The 27326-nt window shown below is 40.6% G+C and overlaps 1 protein-coding gene across 1 annotated transcript in view; it reads right to left on the bottom strand.

Moving 5' to 3' along the window:
- Positions 1–13525: 13525 nt before the first annotated feature.
- CNTN1 (contactin 1) overlaps positions 13526–27326 on the bottom strand; it is a 295655-nt gene continuing 281854 nt past the window's right edge. The window contains exon 22 of the mRNA XM_029616197.1: positions 13526–18965. Within this exon, the coding sequence (XP_029472057.1) occupies positions 18886–18965 (80 nt within the window). The 3' untranslated portion in view covers positions 13526–18885. The remainder of the gene's footprint in view (positions 18966–27326) is intronic.

Here is a 27326-nt window from a genome sequence, read left to right as displayed (position 1 = left end):
TGCCGTCTCAGTGAAGCAATACCCAAGCGTTTAATGCAGAAGCATCCTAGCAGAGTAATGGGTGTGGTCTTCTTCTGAGGTAGAAGATAGATACTACAGTGGACTGGTCCTGGCAGAGTAACGTGTATGTAGGCTCCGGCAGTTTCAGTTTAAACCAATTTTCACCCTTAAATCTGTTATGTTTATCGAAGAATGTGAACCCTGGGCTGAGATGAAAAGTGTCTCCACCCACAGGGAGGAGCCCTGTGAGCCTCACTGTCAGCAGGCACAGTCTCAGTGGTGTGGGACACAGCTAGAAGTAGAGACTTTATTATAAATGGAGAAAGCAATAATATCCACAGAATAGCAGATGTAGTAGTACAGTGCTGAGCAGTGGGGAATGCCCAGAGTGAGACCACAGATGGGAAGATCCAATAGCGGCCCGCAGAGTGAGTTACACGGGGAATCCCCTCTGACGAGTGTAGGCACCTCAGTAACACAGATCCGGTAGTGGCCCGCAGAGCGGGGTATGCTGAGGCTGTCTGTACAGTAGATGTTGAAGAACAGGTAGAGATGCCGGAAGTGGCTCCTGTAGTTGGTGTGTAGATATTCTGTAGTTTTGGAAAGCTGAATGACTTCTACCGAAGAAAGGCGGTAGTGGCCCGGGGTACGGGGTACACCGCGTGGAATCCTCAGTACAGCTTGTATAGTAGAAGTCAGTAGAGTATTCACAGAAGATGGTTCCTGGAGAGAGAGAGAGGCCTGAGAAGCAGGTCTGTAGCAGTCAGGCAGGTAGGCCCTCCAAGGAGTGAATAGCCGGGAACGCAGGGGAGCCCTTGAGGAGCGGGTACTCAGAGCGTCCAGATGCCAAGACCAAGTCAGGAACAGGAAGTCCTTAAAAGGGGAGAATTCAGCAAGACGGAACTCCTTGCTAACTCAAGGAAGGCAAGGGCTGGTTGGATTAAATATGCAAGCGGGTTGACATCATCGGGAGGGGACACCCCCGAGGTTCCCGCCATAACGTCTTCAAAAAGCGCCTAGGTGATTCCTGGTCCAAGATGGCGGTCAGCATGGCCCATGCTGTCCTGGGAATGCCGGAGAGGTCAGCAGGGATTGGCAGAGACCGCCTTTCTTCCCAATTTCATGGAGCGGGGAAAAAAGTGGTGAGCATGCGAGGTCGCAGCCATCTGCGACCGACACGCATAACAAAATCACTGATTTTAGGATGATTAGGAGCAGCTCCAAGGCTGTGGATGCAGGGGGTGGGGGGTGGGTAGAGAGGGGGAGATGCTGTTGAGTGGGTGGATGGGCGAATCTGCTTAATCAAATTTTACTGTCCTGACTTCTGTCTACCTAAATAAACTGTGAGATTACCCAGAAAAATAATGAATTGTTTTCTCTATTGATTTTCTCCTGTTTTTATTCTTGTCATAATAAACTCTGATAAATTCCCAGGAAAATTAAAAATATTAAAAACTGAAAATGAAGGTCCCTATGGATATGGTAGTGCCACTCTTCTGAGGCACAAAATTTCTGTAGGAACAAGAAAGGGTTAAAACGATCTTCTACAAACACAGAAACTGTGGCATACTATGAAGTGCTGCCATCAGGTTAGAGCTGGAATACAGAAAACTAGACATGGTACTTGGCTAGGTTTGATTCTGGGTTTTATTTTAAACCACAGGAAAATAGGATAATGGTTACTTGACCTTGGGTAACTAAAGCAAGACGTGCAACAAGGCAGCTGTCTCCTAAGCTAGGAGCACAGCTGGCTCACAATCCTTGGTAATCAACCACAAAGGCTCAAACAATTCAGATGCAAGATATTCAAAGCGGAGTTCAGGTTCAAACTAGGAAAATATTTAGGTTCAGGAGAAACAAAGTAGAACAAGAATATGGATGTTCACCTCTGGGATTTGTAGCATGGGTCCCAGCCTTCAAGTTACTGGGAACCCTAGGATAATCACAGCAATTCTTATAAAACTCCTAATGCCCAATCTGGTCCTCAGGGGCAGAGATAGTTAGGCAAGCCTTTCCTTCATGTTCAGTTTTAGGTCAAGGGAGCCACCCTTGACTCAGGAGCAGAACTCCAGTCCCTAAGTGTTACAAAGCCTAGTTCATAGCCAGGCAGAGCTTTTTATACCTTACATCACTCACATCCCAGACACCCCAAAGATCACTGGGATCCTGTATCATCCCCCAGGCACCCTCAAGGGACCTGGCTTTGTCAGGAATCATGTATGAAGGATCTGGAATTGAAGTATCTGAAAATGGAACACATGAATTAGTAGAAGGCAAAAAATCAGGATTAAACTCAGCTGCAAAGCCAGGATCAGGAGCAAGTGCCAGCATGTAAGATTGGGATCTTGTTTGGAATCAGTGTCAGGAATTGGCTGAGTCACCATAACTTCAGCATGGGCTGGAGCACTCCCTTACCTTTGGGCATAGGGTCTGACATGGCTTCAGCATTGGCTTCTGGTCAAGCTGGGTAAGCATGAGGAGCAGGTAGGTCCACCATGGAATCTGGAACAGGAGCAGGAGATCGAGCTTGGAGTTTGGAGCAGGATCAGCCTTAGCCATCATAGCTTCAGTGCTTGCTGGAGCACCTCCTTTCAGGTATAAGGTCTGTAGCAGTCAGCATGGGATGGAGCAGCTCCCCCCCCCCCCCCCCCCCACCATGGGGAAATAGCTCTGGCTTTGTGGCTTTGCCTCTAATGGTACAACTTGTTTCAGCTAAGCTACTAAACAGTCCAGTATCTCCCATGTAGTTTGGGTTCTCTCCTCTATAGAGACCAGTCCAGCAGACATCAATTCCAGGATTACAGGTACTGGGTAGAAGGCACCAGAAGCATAAGCCAGGCTTCCATTGTGTATCTAGATCACACGCAGGAGGATGGAAGCAAAGACTGGATCTGGAGTTCCAAGTAGACACCTAGACTGAAAGCTTAATGGGAGTTGAAAGCTCAAAGCTTGACAGACTGGAATCAGGCAGAGACTGGTACAAGGAGCAACATATGGAGTAGGGATGTACATTCATTTTCCCCGAATTAGGCAATTTCAATGAAATTGCCTAATTCGGAATGGTTAGGGAGAACTGAAAAACAATCAAATTTTTTCCGAAATTTCGGAAAAAATTCATTTTCAGGTTAGCGCGCACTAACGGGAGTTAGTGCGTGCTAATGTGGCAGAATTAGTGTGCACTATCAGGAGTTAGTACAGTTAGTGTAGCTGGGTTCAAAAAAGGTTTGGATAAGTTCTTGGAGGAGAAGTCCATTAAGGGCTATTAATCAATTATACTTAGGGAATAGCCACTGCTATTAATTGCATCAGTAGCATGGATTCTTCTTAGTGTTTGGGTAATTGCCAGGTTCTTGTGGCCTGGTTTTTGGCCTCTGTTGGAAACAGGATGCTGGGCTTGATGGACCCTTGGTCTGTCCCAGCATGGCAATTTCTTATGTTCTTATGTTCTAACGGGAGTTCCTAATTCCAGTTAGTGCGCACTAACCCGAAAAAGGGGGCCCCCTAAAAAAAAAACCCGAACTGCGGGAAAAATGAAATTCCCACGGGGAGCCCCGAAACGAAGCTTGACAAGATATTTAGACCCGAAGCACATCCCTAAATTATGGAGCTTGAAACAGTAACACATTAGGGACTGAATAAAGAGTTACAATTGCATTAAGGACAGGATCTGCAGCACTGAAAATCTTTTTCACTAAACTCAAGGCAGAATTCAAAGGCAATGAATTACAAGGTATGGCTCTCACACTGAATCAGATTCAGCAGCAAAAAACAAAAGAAAACAGAACTAGCTTCAACTGAGCACTCTGCATTGAAATTCAGTGCAATTTCTTAATGTACTTGCTATAAATATTTTAACTCCCAATGCAGTAAGCTAATGATATGCTAATATATCAAGAGATTTAAAAAAAGCAAGCTAGCTCAAAAAAATGTGTGCAGAAAATACAATTTATGCACATAAAAGTTTTCTGCACAAAAATGTCTTCTGCGGTAGATGCATAGAATGGCCTCCTGGTGGAGGTGGTAGAGAAAAAAAACAGTATCTGAATTTAAGAAAGCATGGGATAAATACAAGGGATCTAAGGAAGTGATGAGAATCAAAATGCTAAATTAATTGGGTGGATGGGCAGATTAGATGGCCATATGGTCTTTTTCTGCCATCGTGTTTCTAAAGCATGAATTAGAAAAATATGGTTCATGCACACAAAGTTTTGTGTGTATAAATCAGGGTTAATGCATGCAAAACATGATTTAAAAAGCATGCATCAGGTCCATATTTAGCCACTAGACTGATTTTTTAGTTAGCTGAGAGAGAAAGAGGGAGAGCACCTCTCTAGAAACCAATCTGTAAATTTACTATTTATACCACTGTAAGCGGGGACACTTTTAACTCGGGGTGAGGGTTGGGGGGTTGTGCAATGTTCTCACTACCTAGCTTGATGCACTCTCATTGCACAAATCAACTCCTGTTTTACCTTTCATCGCTACAAATGACAGAAAATCTTCACTGATATCAACTTTGCTTGTTTGTACCTCTGACTGCCTATGTAAAACCTACCCCACTCCCCAAATCTCACCCCGAGTTATAAGTGCCCCCCTCTTACAGTGGTATAAATAGTAAACTTACATATTGGTCTCTCTCTGTCTTACCCCCCCTCTCCCTAGTATTTTCGGTCAGTAGCATTGCAGAAATTACCTATGAGATGCGGGAGCAGGGAAATTAGCCTAACTATGCCCCCACCCCTTTTTTTTTTTCTTATTACGGGTGCTATTTCTGCTATATGTATAGCATTTTGATGAATTTAGGGCTAAGTTAGTTGCCTAGCTGACTCTACCTGGGAATGTCCCTGCTCCACCCCTGGCTTATCCAGCTAACTTTTCAGGTAGATTAAAAGTTAGCAGGTGATGAGCGTAGCTGGATATTGGTACCAATTGTCTAGTTAAGTCTAAATTTAGCTAGACAAATGGTGCTGAATATGGACCTCCATGATTTCTGCACATTAAACTTGTATACACAAAACATGAGCTAGCAGCATAAACATTGAGCCCCTAAAGTCATGAGTACAACATGAGTTAGAAGGCATAAAGGTTGTGCACATAACTCATGTTGTCAGGAGCACAACTTTTATGCTTCTTGCTCATGCTGTTCTCCGATCTTAAGTTAGGGCACAACCTTTGGGCTCCTAACTGATGCTGTGCCCCTAACTTGAGTTGAGAGCACACATTTTGTGCACGTAACTCATATTTTGTGCACACAGTTTGAAGCAGTACAACATATATGTGCACAAATCATGTTTTGCACACAACCAACCCTATTTTATATGCAGAAAACCTAATCTGTGCAGAAATCATGCTTTCTGTGCAGAAATGCCAAGAACATGACCCCAGTGCCACAAACTCCAGGTTAAACCCCCAAAGATCAACTCTAGCCCCAGAAACTTTGCTTCACTTCTGATCAGGATTTAATTTCCAGCATTAAGAAAACATGAGTTAAGCCTATGCACCTCACTGCATTAGGGAATAAGTGTTAGTTGACCCCTTCTTTAATATGAGATTTGAATGGAGGTGCACTAATATGTGTGCCCACTTTTGTGCCCAAAACTCCTTGTTGCATCGGGAGTGAAGCTGTATGCACAGAAATGTGTACAAAACCACAGCCCAGAACACCTTATAACCTTATTACACGGCGGCCCTTACTTGGTTTAATGCTCTCACTACTGGACAGGCGAAGGGCTAGGCCCTTTCAGCCTACTAAACACCAGACAATGAAAAGGAAATGCAACTATGATGGCTGCACTTGGGCGCTGTTCATTTGGGTCAACTGAAAAATCTAGTAGTGGAGTCCTAGTTTCCAGTAGATTTAAGGAAAACACAGCTTATTGGTTATGGTTATATGATGGGGGCTGGTGGGGGAGGGATGATTGGGGATTGATTTAATTTTTAAAATGGTGATATTATGTAAGCTGTGTTGATGTTCATGAAACTGATATTAAATGAAACAAAAATAAATAAATACATAGATTTACCAGCCATGCTAGCTCCTGTGCAACCTGTGTCCTGAGAAACTTTGGGGGTAGCATAGGATTCTCAGCAAAAGTGTCAAGTTAGGCCCAGAATACAGGAAACTAGATATTGGTGCTTGCCTGAGTTGACTCCAGTTTTTATTTTGATTGAGGTCCATATTCAATGGCATTTAACTGGATAACTTGTGACTGGTCCAGTTAAATGTCATTATCTGGCTTAGCTGGATAAAATAGATTTGTTTCAGGACAGAGCTAAGTTAGCCGGCTAACTTTAGAGTTGCCTCAGAACAGTCCTAAAGTTATCCGGCCTTGTGTGACCGGATAACTTTAGACTGAACTGGCTATATTCAAAAGAATATTTTCGGTTAAATGGCCATAGTGTAAAAAAAAAAAAAAAAAAAAGTCTCATGCGGGTCTGGAGGCCCAAATCACAGAAGCCCCTACCCAAAGTCACACAAATTGGTCCTACTAGTCTGAGACCTTCCCCCACCCTGCAAACTCCTCCAAATAGTCACTAAAAATTTAACAAAAATCAGGGGGTCAACTCGCAGGTGCAGCCTCCCTCCAGCTGCCCCCTCCTCAGTCAGTAAATCTGACAGCAAATGTTCCCTTTTCTCTTGTCCTTCCTACTCCACCTGTAAACTTCCAAGGATGGACACACCAGCAGGCAGAGGCAGGAAAGCACTCAAGTTTTATTGCAGAGGTTGCCTGACAGGAGCAGAATATAAAGTGGCATTTTTAACCAGTTTCCTGTGTATTTGTTACAGCGAAAGTAAAGAGAGCTAGTGATGTCGCTGAACACAGCAGAAGCTGCACTTCCCCTCTCTCACTGAACAAAAGACACATCGGGGCAGATATTCGAAAGCCATTTAGATGAATAACTGAAAACCTATCTGTCTAAATGGCTTAGCCGTGATATTCAGCTATTCATGTGGTTTAAATGTAGCCGGGTAGGTCTGGGGCGCCCCCGGGGGCGGGCGGTAGGTGTTCTGGGGAGGAGGGGAGTTAGTCGGTTAACCTAACCAGCTAACTCTGGCCACACTGTAGGCAGATCTGAAGTTAACCGGATAATATAACTACCTGGCTTTTAAGAGAGCTGGGTATATTCAGCGGCACTGCCGCACTGCTGAATTTCTCCCCTTAAGTTAGCTGGATAGGTATATCCGGCTAGCTTTCGGCCTGGCTAAAATGTGGCCAGAGTTAGCTGGTTAAGTTAACTGGCTTAACTCCCCTCCTCCCCAGAATACCTGCTCCCTGCCCCGGGAATGCGCCAGACCTAGTATCTGGCTAAATTCTAGCTCTCTTTCCTGAGAAATTAGAAATTAGTAGTTCCAAGGGAGGAGCAAGGAAGCAACCTTCTCATTAGTAATCGAGGGCTTCACTACAGGGTCTCCAGAGCTTTTCTGGTATCCCATAGCAGCAGTCAGCTCTGCACTAAAAAGAGGTAATTTTTTTCACATTTGAAGGAGGTTTTTTAAAGACCTGTGATTATTTCAAACCTGTTGTGGGAGCACTTGCTCTCTGGTGGTTTCTGAAGTCTTTTTTCCTACTATTAAATTGTACTTGTGTATTTTTTTGGGGTAGTCATTAAGTTTTATGGTGAAGTAGTTTTATTTTTGTTTTGTGTTACCTTGCTTCATAGCCTATGAGTTTCATTGGACTGTGTTAAAGTAATTGTGCCAAGGAGCCCTGGTCAACAAGTTATAATCTAGGGTTCCTCTTTGGGTGTGGTTAAAGTGAGTCAGCGGACAGCTAATGGAATGTTTGGACTCATCCACCACCAAAAATGTTTTATATATGTGAAATCATTTCAATCGAGGAAATGTATTCTCACAGTAAAGCTTCATTCTCTTCTATGGATCAACAACTGTATGGTGTTTAGGTCATTGGTAACTCGGGTTTCTGGTAGAGACACCAGTAGGGACCTTGAAGTTAAGCTTCCCCTCAATGAGAAAATAATCTCTTAAAATCTCCCACTCTGGTAAAAGACATAGGAAGGGATGCTGCACATATATTTCTGAAACTTATTGTGCAGGTATAAATGTTCTTTGCTGACCAAGTTAAACCCCTGGGAAAGCTTCTTTATACTGAGCCCAAATGCACAAGCACGTTGAACCTGCTGAAAATCGACTTAGGCAGATTCAACTATTCTACCCATATATCCTCCAATTTTTACCTGTACAGCTCCTGACTAAACCTTTGAAAATGTCCCCATGAATTCTTAAAGAACATGAGTAAACTGTGCATTCATGTTTGCACGTTCAGCTTCATATAGTTTGTTTCCAAATTATAAAGTGAATTGATCTGGAATGTTCTCTTTCGACTTCCTATCTGTTCATCTGACAGAGTCCACAACCCAGGTTTACCAGCCAGGACAGAAAATAGCTCATTTTTATGTTAAGTGCTGTATCCTTCACTTGCAAGGCCTTCTGTTTTGGATGCCCTGAATATTGTCTCATACATAAGCACATGGAAAGAAACACTATTCAAACCATTTAACGCAGCTAATTCATTAACCTGAGTTAGATATAGACATACTTTAGAGCTATTATAGAGTTAGCACTAATGGGTGCAAGAAAAAAAAATGATTAGACACTAGGGATGCACATTCATTTCTAACAAATGGGAAAATTGCAACAAATGAGGCCGAAAAACTGCTGGGGTCAAGCCTGGACCTTGGCCTTGGTGTGGGGCCCAGGCAGTTTTTGACCGGAGCAGCCTTTTAATCGGTTTGGTTTGTTTTTTTTTTTGCTTTGGCAAATGAATGAACCAATAAAAATATTATATCAAATGAATAAAAATACCCTGCTTCTGAAATGAAAAAAAAAAAAAAAAAGAAGAATCAGGCTTTTCCTATCCTTTTGGATTTTCTTTTTTCTTTTATTGTTTTCATGTTATGTGCTGTGTATGTTTAGATATGTTTCCTTTTCAGAGTTTATTTAAATGATTATGTGTAGTTTTTATACCGTTACCTGTCTTCAACTGTGGAAAGCATTGTAAATAAATTGTTTTAAATAGAAATAGACACTGATGGCTAGGATGTGGGAATAGGAGCACCAAAGACAAAGGAACAACAGTCATGAATGAAGAGCAGGCAAGAATGGGCACCCCGCACAGTACTGTCAGCTACCAACTCCTCCTCCTCCACCTTTAATCACCACTTCCTTGTGGCCACTGAACAGACAGCTATCCTGACACAGGCCACATCTTCCATGACTGGGAGCAGAGGAGATTATCCTCCTCCATCAAAGGAGACCATAGCACAAATTTCAGTCAAACACTATCTCGCAGAGTCCATTGAGGACATAGCCTTAGATCCATTGGCATACTGGACGTAGAAGGCTGTGGTCTGGACAGACCTAGCCAAGGTGGCCCATCATTTCCCTCACTTACCCATCAACAAGCATGCCTAGTTAATGGGCATTCTCAATGGTAAACAACAGTCCACATTATTCACAGCTGGCTCCAAGTTTTCTATCAAGTTGGTCTTCATTAAAAATGAACCTTCCTCTGTTGGGTATCTCTGAATTTCCATGTGAGTGGAAGGAGGGCTGAGTGCACAGGTACAGTGAACTAATGCCCACTGTTTTTGACCTCGATTGTAACCAGTTGCCACTCATGCTGCAATACACTGGTAACCAGTGCCCTGCCTGCTCCCTATGCCCTGCCTCCCTCCTGGTTCAACCCCTTGCTGTTTTGTTCTGCCACTGTTACTGCACAGCCTACTCCTGGCCTTCGCATGGTGCCTTTGAGAATTCCTATCACTGCTGGTACTATTTTGTCCCTGTCATGGTGCCTTTGGAATTCATTGCTTGCTCACTCTTTGGCTTGGGGCATTTATGCAACTTTGCTTACTGCCTGACTCCTCATTCTATGTCTTGGAGTTTTGATACCACTGTGCTTGCTGCCTTACCCTCAGTGTATGCCTTTGGGTGTTTATGCCAGGATGTCCTTTTTGAAGACTGGAGAGCAGGAGGGGTGGGTAAGACCCAGATTTCAAAATTTGGCAGCCTAGGCACATGCCTATGTTGCATATGCATAAATATGGGGAAAAATATTGAAAGCAATGCTTTATAAATATCAAAAGAAAGAGAAATTTAAATCTCCTAGTATGCTAGCTGTAAAAATAAGCTCTCTGGTAAGAAATGTAATTCACAAATAGGGCAAGGGTGTTTGTAATATATATGGTGAAGTGCTTCTATGTTTTGAGTTATGTAGGTAAGACTCTGAGAAATTCAAGTTCTCTTTTTTTGGAAAATAATATATTGAGGCCTTCATATTTGGAACAATTTTTGGTCCTCAGTATATCTGAGCTTCTATACCAGTTGGAACCTGCCCCTATCTCATTTATTGTCAATTATCACAGGGAATGTGTATGTGTGTGTGTTTTTTTTTTTTTTTTTTGGGGGGGGGGGGGGTATTAACTGAGATGCCTTGGGTCTTCATTTATAACTATCAGGCTTTAATCCCTGAATAGGCTCCACTCTCCTCCCCTTTTACTAGAACATTCCCAGGGGCATGTTTAGGTTGGTAGAAGAAAATAAATATGTAGATTGCATGTTCAACTCTATGCACATTATTTCCCAATAGAAATAGTTCCCACACAAAAAGCTGGTGGAAAATACCCACAGATTATTTGTTTCTAAGGCAAATGTGAAAGTGAAAGTTCTTGCATACTTTCTTTTTGAGCTGGTGTCAAGTCCATGGTTACAGTATCCCAATTCAGATAGTTTGAAAATTGCCCCCTAAACATTTAAACAATAGAGCACAAAATCAACAGTTTTAAAACAGACTTTATAGTACTGAAGACGTTGATGAAGGATGTTTATTACCCAATTAAATTCTTGAGTAAAAATAGGATTATTTATCTGGTACACTCAAGGCACAATAGTTTGTTATAAGTAACACTATGTTAAATTGTTTATTGCATTTTAAGGTTGGATTCATTGATAAATGAAAAAAGCATGGTCCTTACCAACTCCATTAGCAAATGACCAAAAAACAAAAACAGATCCATCAATTCAAACTGTATCTTCATCAAACCAAAGAACTATTGTTACATTTTCTGAAACAGAAAGAGCCAACAAATGTTTCTAGCTATATAAATTTTAATTAATAACCTTGCGCTGTAAAGCAGATGATACATTTGTTAATTTTATTGATAGCATTTTGGACATAGAATGTCCCGGTCAACTTTGTACATGGAAAAACATAATTGAAAATCCTCTTGCGTTACTGGATCAGTAGGTGAGTTCCAATCTAGTTTATCTGTACCACAGGCTTAAAAAAATCATGGGGTTTTTGTAGATTTGTTTTTACCTCCCAGTTTTATTTCATGCAAAAACGATCAGATTTTGCTTCTCATACCATATCATTAGAAAAGGAAAAGGCAGATCATGCATTTGGCAAGGTATTTAGTTGTGGTTGTGGATAATATAAAAATGCCCAACATGGGTCACACTGTAAAACAAGTTCTTTTGTGCAGAAGACTTAGAGAGTACAGAATTAGTTTCTTCTAACAGATACATATATATATATATATATGCATTATAAACAAGCTGTCTTTATGTATATAATGTATGAATGTATTTATAGTCATATTGACATTGATATTGACAGTCATGGATACACACACACATATACACATACATGCAAGGGGTGGATCTATGACTGTCTAAAATTTATAATGCTGTTATGTTTGACATGACTAGCTACCACAGGTCTCCCTTTTTCTGCATAAGGCTATATTTTCTCTTATTTTGACAATAAGTCATTAATCAATAAAGAAAACTATATCAGGCTCCCTTATCCATACTATATCCTACTACATTTATGAAAGTTTGTTTTATTTATTTACTCTTTAAAAGAAAAGTGGACAAACGACTGACTTGTTTAGATCAATTCCAGTGCTACTGAGAAGAAAGGTGGCTGTAGAGAAACTGATGAGTTGCACATAGGATGCATACACAGATGCAGCCACTTAATGGGAAAGACGAGTTGTACAACCATTCATCCCAATTATGTGATTATCATTCTTAAGAAGCTTGATTCAGCCTCTGACATTTGAACATCCACTAATCAAATAGAGGCAAAATATTTTTTTCTGACTACTCTTGTAAATGAGGATATTTGATCACCGTTTATACTATTTTGAAACAATTTGAAACTTATTTCAAAGAGCCAAAATAGGCTTTATCATTTCCTCTCAAGGAAAAGCATGGGAATTGGTCCATGCTACCCAGTTTCTTATTACAATACCCAACTGTATTAGAAAGGAATCAGAAAACAGTGTAAGGAAAGAACTGGGGGAAAAAAAAGTCTTGTTTTGAGCCATTTCTTACCATTTTTAAAGAGGGAATTGATAGAGAGGAGCAGCTGGAGGAAGGTGGTCACTTGACACAGCTGAAACACTGTCTCAGAATTTCCAGCAGCCTGCATAAAAGGGTTACAAAGAATTGGTTCTTTCCTATTTGTTCTAAGATAGATAGATTTACCTTTCAGGTACACTTTGCAGGATCGAAGAATACATCTACTCTTTCATGCATATTGCAGGAGACTCCAAGCCTTCTTCAGGAGATTATTGGGTCTCAAGGCAGATTGAGAGGAGCTGACTGATAGAGGAGTTCCTTAGTAGCTAGAGGGTGATGAGAGCTCACATTTCCCAGCTCTCTAAGAATGTGTGTAGACAATGACAAATGGCCTCCCATATAAGCCACCTTCACATCCTGTTTTTTTTTTTGAGGTGAAAGTGATGATTACTCTTTATTTTATGGCCACTGGCTTCCTCCATAGAGTTACAGGAGACTCAGTTGGCATCAATCTGCCTGCTGCTGAATTAATTCTTTTCTGAAGGCCATGCTTCTTCGTACGTGTGATTATATTCAGCATTGAGCAGGAGAGGGGAGAGGTACCAAAATGGCTATAGAGGCACCATAAAGGCAAAGCCTAAATTTGTCAAAGAAATCAGAGATATTCTGAGATCTCCGACTTCCAGTGGTGGGTATAAAGATAAAGCGAGTGTGTGGTTCTTTAGCCCCCCCCCATGCCATTGGGGGTCTGAGTCACTTCTGGACGTGGAAAGGAGAAACAGAAGGAGGACCTGCAAACGTAGCAGCAGCTGCTGCTACTCTTTCCTACCCACCCCAGGGACTCTGCCCCCTCTCTCACAGGAGCGTGGCTACTGACATGGCTGGCATCAGCATGTGGTGGTGATGGCTGCAGTAGTGTAAGCACCAGCAGCAGCAGATTTGGGCTGCAGAAAAGCAAGTTTTACTCTGTAGACCACACAGGAGAATTCAATACCCTTATGCCGATGAAAGTCAGTAATATGTTTATTGTGTGCTTTATATTTAGCTCTGGGATTCATTGCCAGAGGATGTGGTTACAGCAGTTAGTGTAACTGGGTTTAAAAACAGGTTTGGATAAGTTCCTAGAGGAAAAAATCCATAAACCGCTATTACTGTAGTTAATAAGCAATAGTAGCTGAAGATCTATCCAAAGTTTGGGTACTTGCCAGGTACTTGTGACTTGGATTGGCCACTTTTGGACTCAGGATGCTGGGCTTGATGGACCCTTGGTCTGACCCAGTATGGCATGTTCTTATCTTCTTATGTTCTTATTACACATTTGAGTTCATTTCCATCTATCCTGGCCAGAGAAGGCAGAAGACTGGGATCCAGAGGAAGAGGTAGAGGGGAAGGGACTGCTGCAGGCAGGGCCGGATTAAGGACAACCGATGCCCTAAGGACAGCTCAACAATGGACAATGGTGCCCCCTCCCCCTTCCATTGCTTAACTGACAAGACATTAAGGCTCAATAAGTGCTCAAGATGAAATAAGAGCTAAAAAATTCAGTTTTCTTCCAGGTCATCCTTTTTAAATTATTCATTTAACACTAGATAACTGTAAGAAATATAAGCAAATTATTTACCTATACCTATAGGGCACAACAGGAAAATGCAAATTTTCAGCACTCTGTGGTGCCCCCTTTCCCTCGGTGCCCTGTGCACGTGTTTATTTTGCTTAATGGTTAATCCAGGGCTGGCTGCAGGTGCAACATCCTGAGAGCTTATGTAGCACCACAGAACTTCAGCAAAGAGCTCCTTGTGCAGTGAGTGGTATGAAAGTATTGCTATAACGTATTTGATGAAATGTATGGATATTAAGCGTGTTTATATAGTTGGCCGGATGAGACAATGCTTTTTTAGTTTTCTGTTTCAGGAGATTGTCTGGTGAAAGTGCCCTGGTAGAGGGAGATAGGGCAACATTGCACTTAACCCCTTCTTTTGGTTTAAGCTCAGCTGAGCTGTCAGGCCACCTTAAAATGGCAAAGTGGAATGCGCTTCATGAAATTCATAGAAAGGCATATTTAATTATCTGAGCAGGGCATTATCCCCGTATGATTAAGGCAGTTCTTTATCAAATACAGTGATAGGTAAAGATGAGGTTTGCATAAATGGTTGCTTATAAAGACTGCAGTACATAACAATTTCTATCTTTCAAAGCTACTGATGATAGTGTTTGCCCTGTATGTAATAACTATAATTTCATGGGTGTGAGTGCTTGGGTTCTCCCCCATTAAATCATAGGGAACTGGGGTAATACGTTTTTCAGACAGTATGCAAATTGGCAGACTGAAGACTGAAATTCTGGCAGGTAGTTTGGCTTTTTGTCTTTAGTTAGCATTAATGTCATGGCCTGCACATACTCAGTGTAGTTTACTCACATCTGAGTGACTTTAAAAATCTAAAATGGGATAATCAGAAAATAAAGCAACTAATTCAATCTGTATCTCAGGATGAGGTGGATCCCAAATGCTTCACTGTATGCTCATTATTACCCAGTTTACCACTATTTGTCTTCCGGCATTGGCTCTGCTCCTGCTCTAAATAACAATTTTTAAAATTAACTTGCCTTCCAGAATAGCTATTCCTGCAACCTCCTTTCGGTCCTCAAATTGGGCGAATCTAGTCCTCTGAAGTTAGACATGAATAGTGAATAACATAATATAACTAATTGTGTTTAAAAAGATCTTAGTTAGCTTATTTTGGTGGCTCAGTGGCAATTCTGTGCTTTACCATGCAAAAAAACAGGATTAATTTTCCAAACCTGGCTTCTGCTCTTTAGACTGGCTGAAGCAGGGTTGCTGCAGAGGTAGCGTTTACAGGCCCTGTGAGGGGGGGGGGGGGGGGGGGGGGATCTCAACCATCACACAATGCTGACACCTTGTGGCCAGATTCAGGATGCACATGTATCAGATTCCAGAAGGAATCCTACCTAAGGACAGTTGCTATGATGTGTGAGCTAGATGACAGGAAAAGTTATAAAATGGGGAAATGCCAGGGTAACTGCAAATGAAGGCTTCTGGTACCACAGCTCACTAGAGTCCAGAATTGATTGAGCTGGAAACCCAAAGGAGTAGGAGGAAACTGCTGAGAAAAAAAATATTTCTTGAAGAATACTCAAAGACTATAAATGGAATTTATAATTTTTTTACAACTTAAAACTTTAAAATTCTTTATATGTTATAGCTCTATAATGGCTTTAAGAGTTGTAGACAATTAGATTACTTTAGTACTAGAAATCTGCCACACAAACTATAACTGTCCTATAAAAGCAACAATTCCTGTTATATTTACTAAATCAGCAATGGAACACCTCACATCCCAAACAGTGCTGGTTTAGATTCAAACTGCAAACTGCACACTCTCTCAGGAAAAGTCCAAGCTCACAGAATAGGGTGCAATGTTTGAAATGCTATTTTATTCAATAGATAACAGTTTAAAAACAATAGGGCAAAGAATTATCAAGCTACTAGCATTGTAAAAAAAAAAAATTCTAGTGCTATTGGTTTAATAATACCATGCTTGGTTGTTTCTGAATTGTCTTTTTTTCTTTTTGAATAAAATGACTTTTTAATCATCCATAGGTTATTGCATGTCTTTCTATTTTCCCAGAAGGTGGTTACTATTCTGTCCCTGACCGTCAGTAATTTAAACCTTGATTTGCTTTATAAAACCATTCCATAAGATGGAGCAGCATGAAAAGGGATAACATCACTTCTTTGACTATTGCGTGCTGTCTGAACTTTTGCCTAGTTTAGAGGTAGGTAGATCATCCTGTGGCATTCTGTGTTTGACCAATGAAAACCCATATAGTTTTCTCTGGATTGTCATTGGTCAAAAAGAGGATGAACTAACTCCATCTAAGCATGACTTATAAATACAGAAACATACTTCATACATTAAGACAGCTAGTTTATTTCAAATAATTATACATTTTATGAAACGCAATACTAGTGTAATACTTTTGAAATTTTCTTAGAAGGAAACTTCCACTTTAGTCTATTTAAAAAAGTTCCATTTTGTAACAAATAATTCAAAGGAAACCAAATATTATTATTGATATTTCTCTGAATGAATACACTAAAATCTTTACATGTAAATATATAGTACAAAAATTATACAAATAAAAGAAAAAGATGTAAAGTAGCAATCTAGTCTTGCTTTATGCTTATAATATTAGTAAGGACCTTTACAATATCTGTTCTAAAAAGATAAAATCTATCTCTAATTTGCTAGCAAGGTTGTGCTAATGTGATTCAAAGCTTATAAGTCTCAAAGCATTGGAAATTGCACTGTTACTGGAGTCAGCTGATCAGTATTACTGTTTCTTCAACATTCATACTTGAACAGAAATCACATAACACAATGGAAAAAAAAAAAAAAGAATGAACACCGAATAATGAGCATTTCTTGAACCTAAAAAACACGACAGACACAGTCAGAACAAAAGCATTATTTTTCCTGTGTTTGTTGTTTCCAAATCTGGGTGGCTTTGAAAAATATGGGGGGAGGGGGGAGGGGGGGATAGGGAGGTTCACGATAACTTTCAAGAAACAATTTGGGTGTGTTTTTCACTAGCACCTTCACAGCTTTTATTACCGCACCACATAAACGAACATCCTTAGCACAGTCATTGCAACACTAGACTATTAGAACAATGTCACACTCTTAAACAATACCCAGTTCTATTACATTTTGTCATTGCATTAGGCCTTCATATAGACAAATCTCTATCTGCAACAGAAAAAGCTTTTTTTTTTTAATATTTTTTTTTAGTTTGGATATTTCATGTTAAAAGGGACTGAAGTAGAGTCTACTGGAGATATTATAAAGTTATATAATGACAGTAGCTAAATGTAATTTTAGAAAATAAATATGTTCAACTTGTTGAATACAATTCATGCAGCCTTTGTTAAAATAATAACGTGTAGATAGTTCTTTCTGTTTATATGGACTAAAATGAAGAATAAGGTGCAATATATATTATGGTGTATATTTTACACCAGCAAATGAAAAAATGAAATCTGTTATTTACTACATTCAAAGTGACTTAGTGTTTCCAATTATAATTTTGAGCAGTTGAAGTGCTGAAATCCTTAGAATCTATAAGTGCTGGTTTGTTTCCTAGACAAACTGACTTAAAATATTAATAGATAAATCACTCCAACTGAGGTCACAGATTCCACAATAGCTTCTTTAGATGCCACTAAGCTTTAAAAAAAACACCTTACGTACTTCTATTGAGTTCTATAAGTTGTTGTGTCGGCTATCATAAGTCAACTTGACACTAAGTAGGAAATTCATACTATGGGCCGCTTTAAATGGGAAAAAAATACAACTATGAAAAATAAAACCTCTTGGCAAACTCTGGCACAGAATGGGAGAACAGGCTTAGTAAATCAGGACCTCTGGTTCTACCTTTGATTACTGCTATATTTTAATAAGAGCTTCAGAAGAAACAAAAAACACAGTTTCCAATAATTTATAACTATTAATAAATGGTGTTAGAGCGATAAGGAGATCAATATTTACTCTAGAAGCTCTCCTGTCATTCTTAAGTTGCTTGACTTTTGCTTTTGGAGTTGACAACATCAAAAGTCCTTTAAGTAGAGTGACTAGACAGCTCCATGTTCAGGGGAGAACTTGAGCCACTCCTGCTTTTTCCCCTTTTGCATGCAGAGAGAGGTAGCTCAGATGTCTCCATTGAGTTTAACCAAAGCAGGGTTCCTTCTGTCTGTATGCAAGAAGGTAAACCTAGGGCCTGCTCAGCCTGTACCCCTGGATATGAAGCTATGTGGCCTTAAGTGGCCTGTGAGCTTGGTTTCATTTGTGGGACATAGTTTATCTTTTGTATAATTCAGATTTGGTTTTAAATTTTCAATAAATTACATTCCTTTTATATACTAAATACTAAAATTACTGTATTATCTGGTTTTTAAAAATGCTTCCTATATATTCAGTCATTGTCATTAAAACTGAATTAAATGTTTTTGATCAGACTGTATCTCTATAAACCTGAATCTTCATAAATGACAGGAGCCTTTCAAAAAATATGCAGTACACAAAACATATAGGATAGTACAGACATAGTTACTCTAAGATTTACCACATACAATCAACATTTTCAATCTCTATTATATTTCACAATTTGTTCTTAAAGTTAAAGCACCTATGGATGGTGGTTTTACTTTCATTGTACAGCCTAGATTAATGTATTTTAATGCTGCAACTTGCCCCATTAGACCGAAACATGCAACTGTCAAAGATCAGTGGAAGTGTTGTATAAGGCATATTGGAACAAGTTAAAAAATGTATATGCTTTCTGAAGATAATTCACTCAACCAAGGAGTTCCTCAATGCCTCTATCCTCTTTAAGTTCATATCAAATCAATAGGGCCTTTTTTTAAATGTGTAATTTATTTGGCTTAGAATGGTGCCACAGGCGTCAAAAAAGATGTATGGTCCTCACAGATTTGAAGAAAATCCTTTGCACGACTATGGGCAAAATTAATCCAGCTACATTCAGAATTCCAGGTAGACAAAGATGCTTAGAATTGGTAGCAATAAGCCAAGAAGACTAGATGCTATCCCAGCAGCAATACCTGCAAATAAAATAAACAGACCATTAGTACATTGCTTTCAATACTGACAGGTCACACCACTGTAATGTTGTAAATAATAACTTGGCCTATGAAACCTTCCAAACAAGTGTTGTAGTTCCTGATCCCTATGAAACAACAAATATAGAAACTACTCCAATATGACAATCTTCTAGAGTTAGAGATGGGCAAGAAAAACTGGGAGAAAATTGTGATTAAAATAAAGTTCCCAATATTGTCCATTAAATGATATTAGCAATTCTAGAGGTCCATGTACTAAAGTGTGTTGAATTGCATATAAAAGTTGACATTTTATGTGTATAAGTATTCTACCAGGACTTGTGTGCAACTAAGCCCAGTAGAAAACATATGCCCAATAATTTTCTAAGGACAACTTTGCCAAAAGGAAAACTATATCTCATTGACTACACCTGCAAAGGCCATTATGCACGCATTTTAGCATTGTGAACATAGTTAATGAGCTGCGATATATCATTTTGCATCACAGCAGCTCATTAACCTTGAATTTGCATATCATTTTGCAAGAGTAAACTTACAGGTGTAAGTTTTTTACATGGGATACCAAATAAATTTGCAAAGGGAGAACACCTCTGCCTCCCTTGCAATAATTAGTGCCCCCTTTGACCCCCAACCTTGGTCAGTTTCTCCCTCTCTGCATTGCTCAGCCCATCCCCTGATGTCTCTGGGGCAGGTATGGGCACTGTTGGCAAAAATGGAGACATCACTGATTGGGTGCATTCACCATTTGGGTGACCACACTCTGGGTGCCATCCAGAAACATTCCTCATTAGAATAAACAATTGGTTAGTTGTAAGAAAGACATTTCATCTTTAGAAGGTTCAAATCTGGTATTCATCAGAGACAATATGGCATTTTGGAACAAATCTATGTATACACTCACAACACGTGAATCTCTGTGTAAAATTACCTGTACATAATTTGAACATACTTCAATACAGTTGTCACGTACCCACATTCTGCATGCAGGCAGGATTTTCAAAAGGAAATTTTGGGGATGCTCATTATTGTTCTCTGTGGGTGCAATTTGCAAAAGGGACTTCTACAGGTAAAACAGGAGCGATATGGATTCACTTTTAATGACTGCCAAAAATGCAGCAAATGAAACCTTTTTCAGTTTGTTCCAAATGGAAGAGACCAAACATAGGGCCTTATTTACCAAGGCTATTGCAGGCTTGCACTGTTAGCGCAAGCCTGCGATAGCCTGCGAAGGTAGCGCACGCCTGCGCTACCTGAATCGGGGCAGAGTCGGTCTCGGAAGAGGAGGAGTCGGGGCATCACCGGGGCCGATTCTGCGAAGACGCCACGTACGGCGAAAAGGTAAGGGCCTTTTCGCGTCCTACTTCGCACCCAATAGCTACACCTTCTATGTTGGCGCTATTGGGTGCGAAACCGGCAGCACAGGACCACCCCCCCGCTTTGACCCCGCCCCCCATTAGCGCAGTTTTCTAAAGTATCGCAGGCCTGCGATACTTTAGAAAATGAGGCCCTTAGCTTCCAATTAAAATACCCCCAAATTTTGGAGTATATTCATATTCAGGAATGGTGAATAAAACGGAAAATGTCATAATGCCTCTGTATCGCTCCATGGTGAGACCGCACCTTGAAAACTGTATACAATTCTGGTAGCCGCATCTCAAAAAAGATATAATTGTGATGGAGAAGGTACAGAGAAGGGCTACCAAAATGATAAGAGGAATGGAAACAGCTCCCCTATGAGGAAAGACTAAAGAGGTTAGGACTTTTCAGCTTGGAGAAGAGACAGCTGAGGGGGGATATGATAGAGGTGTTTAAAATCATGAGAGGTCTAGAACGGGTAGATGTGAATCGGTTATTTATTCTTTCGGATAACAGAAAGACTAGTGGGCACTCCATGAAGTTAGCATGTGGCACATTTAAAACTAATTGGAGAAAGTTCATTTTTACTCAACGCACAATTAAACTCTGGAATTTGTTGCCAGAGGATGTGGTTAGTGCAGTTAGTATAGTTGTTTAAAAAGGATTGGATAAGTTGTTGGAGGAGAAGTCCATTACCTGCTATTAATTAAGTTGATTTAGAAAATAGCCACTGCTATTACTAGCAATGGTAACATGAAATAGACTTAGTTTTTGGGTACTTGCCAGGTTCTTATGACTTGGATTGGCCACTGTTGGAAACAGGATGCTAGGCTTGATGGACCCTTGGTCTGACCCAGAATGGCATGTTCTTATGTTCTTATGGCTCAGGCACAAAGTATTCATCAATGCAGAAGAGATTACTATGTGTTCTTCAGCTAAGAATTTGTGTCATCTTTCCTCCAGTAAAGATGCATCATGACACTGCTCAGTGTGCCAGTCAAAGTTCTAGAAACTTTGACGGAGAGGTTTTCTATGATAGGGCTCTGTCCGGTGATGTCACCCATATGCGAGGACTACATCCTGCTGTCCTGGGAGAATACCTGTTACAGGTAAGCAACTGTGCTTTCTGGGTGAGTGACCTAGTAACTTTGGGTTCAGATGAGGACTTGACAGCTTATCCTCAGCCAGAGCCACCAGAATATACATCTCCTCCAGAAGCCCTTACATGCTCAAAGTTCATTGAGAAAATGGGAGCAAACATCTGTGCTCATGTTCGTAAGGATACAGAACCCTGCTTTAAAATACTAAGGCTGCTGCAAATTCTTGATACCTGTCTGAACAAGTAGCTTTACCTATACACACCATTCTAAATATCCTGCAAATCAGAATGTGGGAAACGCCTATCTCTGTCACACCAATTGCAAGAAAGTTGGACCTGAAGTGCAGGATACAACAATCTCTTGTGTTTAGTGTGGTGCAATTACAGCACAACTTGGTGGTGGTTTGAGTCAGCAATTTAAAAAATAAAAACAAACACAAACAAACAAAAAAAAACCCAACAAAGAGAATACAAATCCATTCCAGTTCCCTACCAGAGAAGGACCACTGGTTTGTAGACCACTTTGGCAAGGAAGTATATCTGGCTTCCATGCTGACTGCACACATCACCATTCATCAATTTTATATGGTCCAATATATCCTCGACTCTCTCCAAAAATTGAAACCTATCCTCCAAAAAGATGAAGACTCCTTACACTACCCTTAACCATTCTTGCACGTGGAAGAGAGCATCAGACACTTCTTCCGTTCAGTCTATGAAGCTTATGATTCCATCTCATGAACCTCTGCATTTTATTTATTTAAAACGTTTCTATACCGTCGTATAGTAGAGCACCATCACAACGGTTTACAGTCAGGCACAAATATGTGGTTTCTCAATTATCCATAGGGTGCCATTATTATACGGTTACATTGTTCAATAATATACTCTAAATGGGGAATGGGTGTGGTTACCATTTATGCATTATCTATTAAAGCATGATGCATGGCTTAGGGCCAGCATCATTAGAGAGGAATTACATGAAAAACTCGTGGATCTTCTCTTTCTCAGAGGCAATCTTTTTGGAGAAAAGCTATGAGATGGTTGGGCAGATAAAGGACCAAAATGTGACAGTTCAATCCCTCTAGACAGGCCTCAACCAACCATCTGCTCCGAGTTGGCTGTTCTAGCACTATAAATGACCTTATTTCCACAGATGACCATTCCAGTCTTACCAGCAAAGCCATCCACAAGCTCTCCCAGCTCAGCGTCAACAACCTCTTTCAATTAGGTAGACAAAGGGAATACCATCAACCAAAAACCAATCAACTGGCCCAGTCTAAGGCTGGACCAACCTTTTGATCCCCTCGACTAATCCACATCTATTACTTCTGGCCCAATTTTTCTAGAACAAATGGTGCCAAATAATCATTGACCTTTGAGTCCACATAATGCAGTATGGGTACTGCTTGCGTTTCTGTCTGCTATCATCTCTTCTACATTATTTACTGCTTCAGCTGGATCCATCGTACTTGCTGCAGCTTTACCTAGAAGTTCAATCACTCCTGCAGCAATGGACGATGGTGTCTTAGCATACCTGGGGTTTTTTACTCCAGGTACTTACTTATCCTCAAGAAATTGGGGGGATTGTGGCCTATTCTAGATCTCAGATATCTGAATAAGCACATATGTTGAGAGAAATGCAAAATGATTGCCCTCAGCGCAATTCTATCATACATTCAGAAGAACAAATTGGTTGTGTGCTTTGAACCTCCAAGGATTGTAGGGAGATATCCCATGTTTTATATCACTGAAAGCACCAAATATGAATCATAATAGCCAAGAAGGATGCAGACAAATATACTGACAGACCAAAAAACAGTCACAGTTAAAGAAAAGAAACTTTTCCTAGATGAGAAATGTAGACCAACACTGAAGGATGCGTATCAAGATTTGCCTGTTTGTAAGAGCCTGTGTAAATAAAACCAAGGCAGAGGGTCAATGCAGCCACTTAAGCTGATAAGCAGGAGTCATGGACTGGCCAAGGGAACTCCAAAGGTCAGAAGGCCCCCCCCCCCCCCCCGCCACCCTTGGATGAAGGGAGAGCACTTTGAAACTGATAAAATGCTGATTGTGGCATATGTGGCAGGAACCCCCCCCTCCCCCCGAAGAAAAATAGTAGGGGGGAAAAGACCTGCAATGCAGCAAAGACCCATCACGTACTACATTCTTATGCATATTTATCAGCTGGATAGTATAAGACAGTGGGGCAAATAAGGAGAAATGGAGAAAACCCAAAGCAGCCCAGCACCACCTGCTATTGAGGAGGGAGAAGACTAGGTATGGCCAGGAGACTGGAGAGAAGAGACACACTGCTTAGGGTTGGACAGTGGCACAGAGTCTGAGATGGTGAGAGGCCGAGAGCAGCCCAGCAGCTTTGCTAGTACCAGAACTGGAAGCAAGCCGAAAGCAGCCCAGTAGCTCTGCCCACCCCAGACCCAGATGCAAGCCTTCTCCCCTGCCCACATTCTCCAGACCTCCAATCAGCATCTGCTTCAGAGGTGAACAGAGGGATATCGCCTGAAGTTGGGACCAGGGTGTAAGTATGCTAGCCATAGGTATTAATATATTAAGCAGGCTAAGACTTATGGCATGTTTGAAACCACCCATGGTATATAACTTTCTTTAGGGTAAACTGGTACTTAGTGGCTAGGATGTTAGAGACAGGAATTGTTATCTTATAAATTATAAATCCTACCAAATCTGATAAATATGTTTAATTCTGAGAACATGTCTTTTTCCTGAATGTAGGATCGTGAAGTGGGAGGGAAACTGGAAGTGTCCTGTTGCAGACAGGTCCCTGCACCCCTAAACTTACTTACAGGATGTTTACCTGCACATACCCATCCATTGTTCCTATTGGTGCTATCTTCGTTTTAAGGTGCATTCTACCCACTACCAGTACAAAGTTCTCCTCTTTGGCCTGACCGCTGTCCTGCAGTCCTTACTGTTTGCAAAATAGACTACTGCAATGCTCTCTTTGTAGGTCTCCCACAATGCACTCTCCATCCATTGCAATTATTGTAAAATGCAGCTGCAAGGGTTTTATTGGGTTTGAAAAAGTATGATCATATTACACCAGTCTTAAAATATTTACATTGGCTCCCAGTATCTTTTAGAGTTCAGTTTAAGTGCCTATGTTTAATTCATAAAGCTATTTTTAATGATAAAAATGAATGATTTAATGCCTCACTTCGGCTGCAGACGTCACAACATAGTTTAAGAGCAAATTACCAAGGACAACTAGCAATTCCATACCAAAATTAGCACACTTAAATAAAGTACATACATGAGCTCTATCTCTGGCTGGTCCTTGTATATGGAATGAGCTACCTATTCCTGGGGGAATTCTGCGCAAATAAATTGAAAATTCTGCAAACTTTATATTGGTTAAAATAGCACAATATACATGACAATCTTTAAGTAATTCATTTAAAATATAATATAGAAAAAATTTATTAGTTAAAGATGTAGAGTTTTAAATATTTTGAGCAGAATTTCCCTAGAAGTACATTGTAAGAATGTCCCTTCCTTCCTCTCTCCCTGCTCCCCTGGCCAGTCTCCTTTTACTTTGCCTTCTCAGGCCCCCAAATTGGCATCTCAGAGACATGGTGGAAAGAGGATAACCAATGGGATAGTGCTATACCGGGGTACAAATTATATCACAATGAAAGAGAGGAGCATCTTGGTGGTGCTTTATGTCCAGGTTGGCAGAGTCCAACAGGATAAAGATCCTGCATGAGACTAAATACACAATCAAATCTTTATGGGTAGAAATCCCTTACTTGTTGGGGAAGAGTATAGTGATAGGAGTATACTACTGTCCACCTGGCCAAGATGGTGAGATAGACCGTGAAATGCTAAGAGAAATTAGGGAAGGTAACCAAATTGGTAGTGCAGTATTAATAGGAGATTTCAATTACCCCAATATTGACTGGGTAAGTGAAACATCAGGACATGCGAGAGAGAGAAAGTTCCTGGATGGAATAAATGAAAGAATTATGGAGCAATTGGTTCAGGAACCAATGAGAGAGGGAGCAATTTTAGATCTAATTCTTAGTGGAGAGCAGGATTTGGTGAGAAAGGTAACGGTAGTGAGGCCGCCTGGCAATAGTGATCATAATATGATCAAATTTGAATTAATGACTGGAAGGGGGGCAGTAAGTAAATCCATGACTGTAGCAATAAACTTTCAAAAGGGAAACTTTGATAAAATGAGAAAAACAGTAAAAAATAAATAAATACATAAAAAATAAAAATTGAAAGGTGCAGCTACAAAGGTAAAAAGTCTGCAACAGGTGTGGAAATTGTTAAAAACAAACAAAACATCCTAAAACCACAGTCCATATGTATTCCTTGCATTAACAAAGGTGGAAGGAAGGTCAAATGGTTGCTAGCATGGCTAAAAAGTGAAGTGAAAGAGGCTATTTTACCCAAAATATTTTCATTCAAAAATTGGAAGAAGGATCCATCAAAAGAAAATAGGATTAAGAGTAAGCACTGGTAAGTTAAATGTAAGACATTGATAAGACAGGCTAAGAGAGAATTTGAAAAGAAATTGGCCATAGAAGCAAAATCTCACAAAAATATTTTTAAATATATCTGAAGCAGAAAGCCTATGAAGGAGTTGGTTGGACCATTAGATGATCGAGGGGTTAAAGAGGCACTTAGGGAAGATAAGGCCATCACGGAAAGATTAAACAATTTCTTTGCTTCAGCATTTACTGACGAGGATGTTGGGGAGATACCTGTTCCAGAGACGGTTTTCAAGGGTGATGTTTCAAATAAACTAAAATAAATCATGGTGAACCTGGAAGATGTGGTAGGCCAGATTGACAAAATGAAGAGTAGTAAATCACCTGGACCGGATGGCATACACACCAGGGTTCTGAAAGAACTAAAAAAATGAAATTTTAGACCTATTTCAATTAATTTGTAAACTCTCATTAAATAATCTGTTGTACCTAAAGATTGGAAGATGGTCAATGTAACCCCATAATTTAAAAAGGGCTCCTGGGGTGATCCGGGAAACTACAGACTGATGAGCCTGACTTATGTTCTGGGAAAAATAATGGAAACTGTTATAAATAATAAAATCACAAAACATTTAGATAGACGTGGTTTAATGGGACACAGCCAACATGGATTTACCCAAGGAAAGTCTTGCCTCACAATCCTCCTACATTTTTTTAAAGGGGTGCATATACATGTGGACAAAGGTGAACCAGTAGATGTGGTGTATTTGGATTTTAAGAAGGCGTTTGACAAAGTCCTGCATGAGAGGCTTCTAAGAAAACTAAAAAGTCATGGGAAAAGAGGCGATGTTCTTTTATGGATTGCAAACTGGTTAACAGATAGGAAACAGAGTAGGATTAAATAGGGGTGTGCATTCGTTTTGAACTTAAATGGAAAACGCAACTTATTTTTTTTTTTAACTTAAAAAATGATGAGGCGTAAACGATCGGATTTCCAACTTATTCAACATAGCTATGTTGAATACGTTGGAAATCGCGATTGTTGATCTAAATAAAAATTTAAACCCCTCACCCTCCTTAATCCCCCCCCCCCCAAGACTTACCAAAACTCCCCAAGCTGGCCAAAAGTTCCGTGAGGGTCCGGGAGCGGACGCGTGGGGAATCACGTGACGTCCGCGTCACTCCGACGTCACGTGGTCCATCGCGGTTCCGCTCCCGGACCCCTCGTTGGACCCAAACGGCACTTTTGGCCAGCATGGGGGGGCCTCCTGACCCCCCCAAGCTGGCCAAAAGTGCCTTTTGAGCCCAACGAGGGGTCCGGGAGCGAACCCGAGGGGAATCACGTGACGTCGGCGTCACGTCAGAGTGACGCGGCGTCACGTGATTCCCCTCGGGTTCGCTCCCGGAACCCTC

Source organism: Rhinatrema bivittatum, chromosome 9, assembly GCF_901001135.1.
Source record: "Rhinatrema bivittatum chromosome 9, aRhiBiv1.1, whole genome shotgun sequence".
Lineage (NCBI taxonomy): Eukaryota > Metazoa > Chordata > Amphibia > Gymnophiona > Rhinatrematidae > Rhinatrema > Rhinatrema bivittatum.
This window is presented reverse-complemented; position numbering and strand designations above follow the sequence as displayed.